Here is a 10,120-nt window from a genome sequence, read left to right on the forward strand (position 1 = left end):
CATGAGAAATCTTGATATAGCTATTTTCCCACGTGCTCTGTAGATAAAATGAGTGTACAGGTTACAAGAAGATTTGTAAGCAATAACCTGTAAATCTCACTCTCATATGTTCAACTCAATTCTTATCGAATGCTGTAACTTCTTGTGGTGTATATAGAACTGTTTCATATTGGTACGGTGCAGTCTTGTACCATTTGGTAAAAAGCAAAAAATAAAAATAAAAATTGCTCGTTGTTTTTTTGTCTTACCTCTATTTTATCATTTTTATTTCACATTTAGCAATTAAGTTATTGATAACTCTGGCATACCAAATGGGTACGTCCATAGCGTATTGAAGATTGTAGCCTTGTAAGTTGTAGGAATCAATTGGTAGAGTTCCAGAACCTTTAACCACAGTTGTTTTTGCTTGATGGTGAGTCATAATAACCATGAACTCCAAAAGTTTGGTTTGGTGGTTCCAAAATTTATGACTTTTCATCATGTAGACTTAGTTGGATCCTCTCCGCAATTATTCAACGTACCCTTGTGAGTTCACATATCCTGTTAGCACCCTTGTAATTTTGTAATATACATAATCAATCAAAAAGTATTGAGGAAGCCAAAAATAGAAAATTTAATTTAAATGAATGATTGATTGATACCTAATGCATAGTTCAAGAGCCATTGGGCCTTGTAGTCTAGTGGCATCCAGTTCTGTTGTAATCTTCAGCTTCGGGTTCTATCTCCTGCAATTACCAAGCAAAAAAAGAAAAAAAAAATGCATAGTTCAAGAAGGGTTTGGCTTGGGTCCAATGTTCTAGATTTTTAGTATATTGAACCGGACACGATACATACATGTGTTCAAAAGTGACTACGTGTTAGATAGAGTTCATAGCTTATTGTAGATTGTAGCCTTGTAAGTTGTAGGAATCAATTAGTAGAGCTCCAGAACCTTTAACCACAATTGTTTTTGTTTGATGGTAAGTCATAATAACCATGAACTCCAAAAGTTTGGTTTGGTGGTTCCAAAATTTATGATTTTTCATTATGTAGTCTTAGTTGGATCCTCTCCGCAATTATTCAACCTACCCTTGTGAATTCACATATCTTGTTAGCACCCTTGTAATTTTGTAATATACATAATCAATCAAAAGGATTGAGGAAGCCAAAAATAGAAAATTTAATTTAAATGAATGATCAATTGATACCTAATGCATAGTTCAAGAAGGGTTTGGCTTGGGTCCAATGTTTTAGATTTCTAGTGTATTGGACATGACATGATACATACATATGTTCAAAAGTGACTACGTGTTAAGTTCAGTGCAATGGAGTACTAGACCCAAGCTTAGCCCATTCAATACTAGCTTAATAATTAATATATTAAAGAAATGTTTAGTGATAAAATGATAATGACATCTTTTATAATTCAAATCTCAGACCAGCTCCTCTTTTGCTATCTATCAATCTCAAAACGGAACAGATTCTATGTTTGCAATTTTTACTTTTTAGCATTTTTTAAGCTTTTAGCATATATGAAAATAATGTTTAGATTAATTATTTTAAATGAATTATGGAATTTAAAATGATAGAATTAAAAATTCAGGTTTAACTTGTCACAAGAGAGTAGAGACCAATTTAGGCCTTTTCTCAAAACAAGAGATTCACACCACCAATTTACAAAACCACCCCCCCCCCCCCCCCCCCCCCCCCCCCGCCGCGCGGGGGCCAATTTAATGAATTTATAAACCATAGTTTGACTCGATTCGAATAACCAAATAATAACTTGCAAAAGGGAAAGCGAGGATGATGTGCTCCATCTAAACAAAGATTAGAACAAAGATTATAGATGCATGTCATGATAGAGTAAGACTAAAATGAGGGTAGTGATTTCTTTTTGGAAATCAAGTGGATGATTTCAATTCTATAATATTTGAATTTAGAGGTGATATGCAATATGTTCCATCTAAACAAAGATTAGAAGTAAGATTGAAGTCTAAACTTTGGCGAGGTTTACAGGCCATGATATGCTCTATCTAATCTTTGTTTTAATTTCAAAAAAGATGTACAATCTAAACTCTAAACCCACACTAGGGGATGGTGATTTATTTTTATTTTTATTTTTTAAAAATTAAGTTGATGGTTTCAATTCTATGATATTGGATGATATGCATAGTTTATCTAAACAAATAGTAGAACAAAGATTAAAGAGTCCGTTTGGTTGGAGTGAAAACAAGAGTGATGAAAAATGGGGGAGAAAATTGTTTTAATTAATTACAAGTTAAAATTTCATTAGATTGAGCTTTAAGACAAAGATATAAAAAAAAAAAAAAAATACATGTGATAATTCTACCATAAAATAATAATTTTTAGATAATTTTATATCTCATAAAATTAGATGATTAATTAAAATCTAAAATGCCTAGTTATTCTTTAAGTTGCTCTATGGGCACAATAAATCATAATTCTTTCGTAATAGTTAGGTGTTGGTCTTGATAGGTCAAAAAAAAAAAAAATCAAAACTCACTACAATTAAAAACAAGGGTATTGTGACATTTTGATATGTCCCTACATAATTTTTTTTTTCATTTTAATACATTGAGTTCTTTTTCTGGCACAACAAAAAATTTTACATAATTTTTTCAAGATGTAAAAATAAAATAAAATAATGCTGTGAAAACGTGATTTTTTTTTTTTTTGGGTAGAAAAAATGTGAAATTTTGTTGTACGTTTCTAAACCTTGTTATTTTTATTTAGGTTAAAATGCAAAACTGACCTTCTAACTTTTTACAGATTTCATTTCAGTTATTTAATTTTACTTTCGTTAATTTCAGTTCTTTAAGTTTCAGATTTATTCAATTAATGTCTTTTCGTTAACCTTTGTTAAAATTTTTTGAAAATAAAAATCTAAAAAATATTTTTTAATCATTAATTGGATTTTTTAATTTAAAAATTTTGAAATTTTTTTTATAAAATTGATAAATTAACCACAACATGTAACAAGAGTTAGAATACTGAAATGGATAAAAACAAAATTAAAGGATTGAAAAAAAAATCTAAATAAACTTAGTGGGTAAGTTTTTAATTATAACCTTTTATTTTGTAAGATACTCCTAAACTTTCTCCAAGCCCTTCTATCCTTTCCTTTATCCAAACGATTGTAAACTCAACTTTAGTTTGCCTCCAAGGCCAGCTTTGTCACAACCGTCAACCGTTGGAAGTTGGAACTCACAGACCAAAAGTAAAAGTGGTGGTCATGAGCTGCTTGGTCAAGACCAATTACAGTCTCCAACTATCTTCAACAGCCATGGCCATGTGCTCAAGCTTTTGCCCTCAGATTCCAAACCAGTTAAGAGCAAGACCCATTTGCCCTTTCCCCAGAAAACCACTATATACTCTATCTGTCAAAGCTTTCTCTTCTGAGACATCCAATGCTTCATCTAAAGGTACTTTCTTTATCTATCTTTATGCTTCTTTGATGGGTATTCTCATTTTTCGCTTAAATTTTTGTCTCTCCCTGGAGCTAATAGAACAATATGTTTGGATTTCGGATAAAATAGAATGGTAAAAGAGAATACATGTGGCTGATACTGATTAATTTGATGAGGAGACATAGCTGGTTATTGTTGTTGTTTTGAGTTGTAACAACCAAAATGCCTAAATGTTGCTATGATTGTGATATGAAGAAGCTGTTTTTTCTTTAGTGGTTAAAAATGAATGACATGAATAAGGTGATTGGAGAGGAAGCAAGATAAGAATTTTAGTGTCTAATTTGGTTCTGTTTTGTCTTTAATGAAGTCTAGAAAAATCTTTGCAAGTTACTAAATTAAGGAGACGGTTGAATTATCTATGCACAAAATACTATGAAGAAATGAACGATTACAATTGAGTACAGTTGTAATGCATTATGCTCGGCAATAGTGGATGTGGTGTGATGATCTTTTAGATAGTTGTAGGCATAGTGGTGTGGCAATGGTAAATACAAGTTGGCGAGGTGGCAGTTACATTGCTGCTGTTGATGGAATTTATGGAAAATCTTTCCCTTTTTTTATTCATTTTATTTGAAAAAAGAAAGCTTATCAAATGCTATGTTCTTTGTCATTCATGCTTTCTTTGTAGCATAGTACTTTGATCTAGACCCCCTTTTAGTTTAATTAGATGTCATCTTACGTGTTCATGGTTTGTAATGGCCACTACATCTAGTGCTATCTCACTTATCCAATTATGATCGTGAATTTGCAGCTGATGGATTGTCAGCCCGGATTGGCTTTCTAGGTCTTGGAATAATGGGTTCTCCAATGGCACAAAACCTTATAAAGGCTGGGTATGATTAAAAATTTTCCTAATGAGTAGAGAGAAGCAGCACATGAGACCATTTTTATTTTATTTTATTTCTTATGATTGAATTCATTGAAATATCTATTATGTTAAAAACATAGGGATAAAACCTTGTTGAATTGAATTATATCCTATTAATTTTCTAGGAAAATTATTGTGACTATAATATTCATAGGGTGAAATGGTTATCCATTAATATGAGATATATTGATCTCAATATTTAATATTATTTATTCTCTGGATTTTAATCCCCTTATTGGCATGTTACAGGTGTGATGTGACTGTTTGGAATAGGACCAAGATCAAATGTGATCCCCTTATCAGCTTAGGTGCAAAGTAAGTAGGTGCTAGGCTTCCAAATTAATTTTTCCTTGCACTTCCACATTATTTTGCATACCCTCAGCATTGATGATCCAAATGTTGACACACTACTGGTCTGCCTAAGGACTGGGTTATACCCATTACGTGAATTGTTGGCAGGTCCAATGGCTCAGTCCTCGAAAGTCTGTATTCACCAATGGGAATATTGGCTTTCACCTAATGGGGCTGGAAAATTGTTGTTTATCCATGAACCTGGGGCTTTGTGTACTTTCGTAATTACTTTTATATGCTAAAGTCAAACAAACAGACAAATCCACAATGGGTAGAAAGTTCATCCATCTTATAGTTTGTACACTTGTAAATCTTGGCATGCTCAATATTTGAACACTATATATGAAAAGGAGGTTTTCAGGGTGCATCATATGTATTCTATAGTAGTAAATTTGGTTCATGAACATGCTTGTCTGGCTTGTCACTTTATCTACTGGGAACTAGTTTCTCATTGAATTTTTGCTGGTGCTTTCATCTGCAGCTTCATTAAGCCCATATTGAGAGGCTCCAATATGGGAAATATTTGTTATCATGGTAGTTGTTCTTCTATGCAGATATAAATCCTCCCCTCGGGATGTAGCTGCTTCTTGTGATGTCACATTTGCCATGCTAGCTAATCCTGAAAGTGCAGTGCGTATGTTTCATTTAGATTTTACTTTGTTTGCACAGCTATCCTAGTATAGCAACTTATTGCTTCTGTTTTTCAGTTGGAGGTTGCTTGTGGGGAGCACGGGGCTGCAAGTGGAATGAGCTCAGGCAAAGGGTACTACTACTACTACCTCTTTGTGTTCCCTACTACTACTACTACTACTACCACTTTGTGTTCCCTCATGGTAATATGTTTTCAAACCATGATATATCAGTCATTGCTTTTTTAAAACCGTACTAGAAGGCATAGGTAAACTAGAATGCTGTCAAATGCTCTTGTGTTTGACTTGCTATTGGCATCCATGTTATTTAGTTTACATTTAAGAATCTATGTTATACACACAAGTTTCTACACCATTGACCTTTGGTTTTCCCCAACTGTATGCTTGTTCTTCCCAAGCTGATCAACAGCATGTATGATACCATTGATTGGCATTGACAGGTATGTGGATGTTTCAACAGTTGATGGTGCCACTTCTAAATTGATTGGTGAACGCATTAATGCTACTGGGGCATCATTTTTGGAGGTGAGTTTTTTTCTGGTTTCATTTTAAATATGAAGTATAAACACTGTGTCCATGCTGCATGCTCTTCAAGGACATGGTGATAGTGTTTAATGAAATTTTATTGAGCTTTGGTACATTTTCTACAGGCTCCAGTTTCAGGATCCAAAAAGCCTGCAGAAGATGGGCAACTGATATTTCTTACAGCAGGTAGGTCAGTATTTATTTATTTATTGAATTCACTGTTGGATACCAGACTTAAGGCTGTTACCCTATCTAATACATATGTCACACCTAATTACCAAATTCCAAAATTATGGAACTTTTATTTTATTATTGATGTATCTGCAAATTGAATTTTTTATATGATCATATAATATGTCTGCTTCAAATTTCTATACCATCCTTGTTTTATCCATTGTTTAGAATATAACCTTTTGTACACTTTCAAAATCTATGTCATGTGACATATTGTAGGAGGCCTAAAAGAAATAAACCATTAGATGCTTTTGTTTTCAGGTGACAAATCTCTGTTTGAATTGGTTGCTCCACTTTTAGACATCATGGGGAAGGTATTATCCCTTTTTTGATATATGCTGTTAACCTAGTATTCTTATTACCATTTTTTATTCTGTCTGAGAATTTTTGCATTTTCCAGTCAAGGTTTTACCTTGGGGATGTTGGGAAGGGAGCAGCAATGAAACTAGTTGTGAACATGATCATGGGAAGGTTCTGCAGAATTTTAATTCCACTTAAAATTCCTTTTATCATGTGCTTGTTTTGTTTATGATAGTGAAATGTTTCTTATTACTTGTTCGAACAATGTGTAGTATGATGGCATCGTTTTCTGAAGGATTGCTTCTCAGTGAGAAAGTAGGACTGGATCCAAGTGTACTAGTAGAGGTACAATTCAAACCATCTCATACCTTGCTGAATTATTCACCATATGCCACCTTCAATAAAACTCCACATAAATTGATTGGATTTCGGCTTTTTTTATTTCATTGCAATTGTAATAATTTAAGCATATGTAGATTTAGGTTGCAGAATAGTTGAACACAGGCTGTCAGGTAGTTCTTGCTAGTTGAGTGTGGTTTGAAGGATAACACGTTGGATCATGATACGATCTCACATACAGGACTTTTCTATTGTGTTTCAGTCATTTGTTTAACCCATTTCAGTGTCTCCATCTACCACTTTGGGCACTGAAGTAAATTCTCCTAGTCAAAACATTGACCTGATATGCATGGTGGAAATTTTTAAGAAGTCCAATCATTTTGATGCCTTTTGTCAGAAAAGTAAATAAACAAATAAATGTAATTGAGTTTCCCTTTATGTCTTGCTATATGGTCCAAAAGAAGATAAATCTACATGATTTCAATGATGGAAAGCCTGATGTCTTGTTGAAAAATAATTAAATTTGGTTGCACAATGTTTTATTTATCATACCAAGAATCTACCCATATCAATAGTCCAAGAGTCTCTCCTATTTGCTGGCCAATTTTTCCTTCTGGGTGTGGACTGTGGACAAAGGGTGCCAGGGTTTTGTAGACAAACAAGTTAGGACTTTTTGCATTATTTAATCAGGGATTAACTGAAGTTAATATCTCAATGAGTCTCGGCATTGGATGAGAGTCTATAATTGAAAACCAAAAACTTTTTCCAAATTCCAATTCTCTTCGACAGTGATGTATTCTTTTCTTTTCTTACATGAACTGCTTGTCCAAATAAAAAAAATGGAACTTGTTTCCTTTCCAAAAGAAAGTAGTCATGAAGCTTCTTTAATATCTTTTCATCTCCATGGTATTGCAGGTTGTCTCACAGGGTGCCATTAGCTCACCAATGTACTCAACCAAAGGTCCATCAATGATCCAATCCACATATCCGACTGCATTTCCTTTAAAGCATCAACAAAAGGTTTGTAATTTTGCCACTGTCAGTATCACATTGACACCTTCCCTGATCTAATCACGATGTTAAAATGGTGGTAGGACCTGAGGCTTGCTCTGGGACTAGCAGAATCTGTTTCCCAGCCTACTCCAATTGCAGCAGCTGCAAATGAACTATATAAGGTTGCAAAATCTCATGGCCTTAGTGACCAAGACTTCTCAGCAGTTATTGAAGCATTGAAAGCTAAATTGCAAAACCCACCAAAATAGAAGAATTCATCTTATAGGAGAATAAATATGAGTATGGCCTCTGATATTGTAATTGGGTTGGGCTCTCTAATTACCATCAGTTTGAGGTTTTTGTCCATTTTGTTTTATAGCAGATTATTAAACAGACTCATTTTACAATAGAACCCACCTCCTTTTAGATCCTAAAAATCAGACTTGAGTTTTAATGTTTTCTTTACTTTCAGTCACTGGCTCTAAATAACAATGCAATTCAATTCCTTGCACGAAATATGTTCCTCACCAAATTAATAATTATGCATATGGAATACAATTCCAGCTCACAAAATCAAACCCACTTCCTAAGTTTGGTCAATTAATTGGGGAAATGAATCCTATTTCACAGCCACTTGAAAAGTACCAAGAATTCTCTGCTTGTTTGTACACGTTTTCTCTTTGTTTTTAAAGCTTTAAGTTACATACACGTTTCCTCTTTAATACTTGGTCATACATGATTGTATTGGATCCTTTTCTAGAGACTAATTAAATAATCTCTTTCTAGTGGCTGTAGAACAATTAAAGAGATTCTATAAAAGAAACAAGGGTAATGCTTTGAGTGGTAACATGCTAATATGCTATGGGACCATGTACCCACTTACATAGGGTCAAATCACTATGTTAGAAATATTTGAACAACAAACTCTTCAATCTCATAAATATTAATATCAAATCCCATCAATTAAATCGTACTCTTGAAAAATACAATATATTAGAAATTAGATTTTACATAAATTAAATTCTATTTAATACTCTATTGTCTGCACATAAATATCAATAAAAGCCTACACTTCTATGATTCTATCTAAATTTTATAGTTTGGTTTCAATGAATCAAGTTTATTTTTCTTCTAAATTTGCATTACAACTCTTTCTTAATTTGTAATTTTTATATATAATTGATGTCTTCACTTCCCAAATAACTGTATTTATGATCTTTTTGACTTGGTATCTATATTCTCTAGATGAGAAGATGAAGAAGTTAACTGAAGTAAGAGATGGGAAAGAATTGTTTTGAGTTGTCATAATAAAACAAATTAACAGCCCACCTTTACCTTAGGCAACAGTCCAATCCAAGTGTAGGCTAAGAGCGGTGACACTACCTCAACCACCATTGGCACCTTGACCACCACCACCGGTGTATATACCTTGACCACCACCACCACGTCCTTGAGGAAACCCAGGCCACACTCCACTCCCCTAGTAATCAAATGCCAATGTCAAAATAGTATATGCATTTGATATTTTGGTTCACTTGGAAGATTACTACCACACCTCTAGGGAATGTAAGGTATTACCAATATGTGAATGCAAAGATTATAAGGACACATTGGTCCATTGAATCCTGATTATGATAGGAATGATAATTTTTATTAGTAAGAATATAAAATGTTGTAATGGAATAATTATTCATATTCATAAGTGTGATGGTAAAATATGAACAAAACCCAAGATTTGTATTTATAAAAATATCATTTGTTACAACTTACAATAGAAGGACAAGGAAAATAAGGACGAGAAATTAAATTCTTAATTCTTCTCATAAATGAGGTTAAATAATATCAATAAATTATAAAACTCTTGACATTTAGTTAGTGTTGACAACCAATTAAAAACTGTTAACTATTAACTTTTTGTCTCACATTAGTATTATGCAAATAAGTTACCAAAATTAAACAATTTTCAAGCAAACACATTATGCCATTAAACTCGTTATAAGGATCTATATTATTACTTCATGCATCCATTTTATCTCATTTTAAAATTTATTTATTTAACCCAATATTGGCATGAAATAAATTTTCAAATTTTTACTATTTAATTTCAAAACAACAGGAATAAACTATAAATATACCAAAATGTTTTTGCTAATTATAAAATGATAGCAAAATCTCGAATTTTTGAATGTTTTTTTCCAAAAAAAATTTGTATAAACACAGTTAAGTGAGGCCCAAGTGCCCAACTCAACCCCAACCGGCACCTTCACGAAATGACCACTTAATTGGCCCGTGCATTCCACGCTCTCCTAAAGCACGTGAACCACACACCCCCACCTGATCATCATCAAAATCAAATACTAAAATAAAAATCCAAAAAATCGCCGAACCTTTAA

General features: G+C 33.0%; 1 protein-coding gene across 1 annotated transcript; it reads left to right on the top strand.

Moving 5' to 3' along the window:
* Positions 1-3,092: 3,092 nt before the first annotated feature.
* LOC115988359 (glyoxylate/succinic semialdehyde reductase 2, chloroplastic-like) lies at positions 3,093-8,103 on the top strand. The gene is made up of 12 exons (XM_031111890.1): positions 3,093-3,422; positions 4,219-4,300; positions 4,585-4,650; positions 5,241-5,316; positions 5,394-5,449; positions 5,777-5,861; positions 5,987-6,047; positions 6,357-6,409; positions 6,496-6,566; positions 6,668-6,740; positions 7,650-7,754; positions 7,829-8,103. Exons 1-12 carry the CDS (start codon positions 3,233-3,235, stop codon positions 7,994-7,996), a joined length of 1,086 nt encoding a protein of 361 aa, XP_030967750.1. The 5' UTR covers positions 3,093-3,232; the 3' UTR covers positions 7,997-8,103.
* Positions 8,104-10,120: the final 2,017 nt, after the last annotated feature.

Source organism: Quercus lobata, chromosome 5 (genome assembly GCF_001633185.2).
Source record: "Quercus lobata isolate SW786 chromosome 5, ValleyOak3.0 Primary Assembly, whole genome shotgun sequence".
Classification (NCBI taxonomy): Eukaryota; Viridiplantae; Streptophyta; class Magnoliopsida; order Fagales; family Fagaceae; genus Quercus; species Quercus lobata.

Excerpts from the sequence above, each read along its gene's own strand:
- LOC115988359 (XM_031111890.1), top strand. The coding sequence starts at position 3,233 with ATGAGCTGCTTGGTCAAGACCAATTACAGTCTCCAACTATCTTCAACA. Across the intron at positions 4,651-5,240 it reads CTTATCAGCTTAGGTGCAAA|ATATAAATCCTCCCCTCGGG; the intron begins GTAAGTAGGTGC and ends TCTTCTATGCAG. Across the intron at positions 6,410-6,495 it reads TTTTAGACATCATGGGGAAG|TCAAGGTTTTACCTTGGGGA; the intron begins GTATTATCCCTT and ends TGCATTTTCCAG.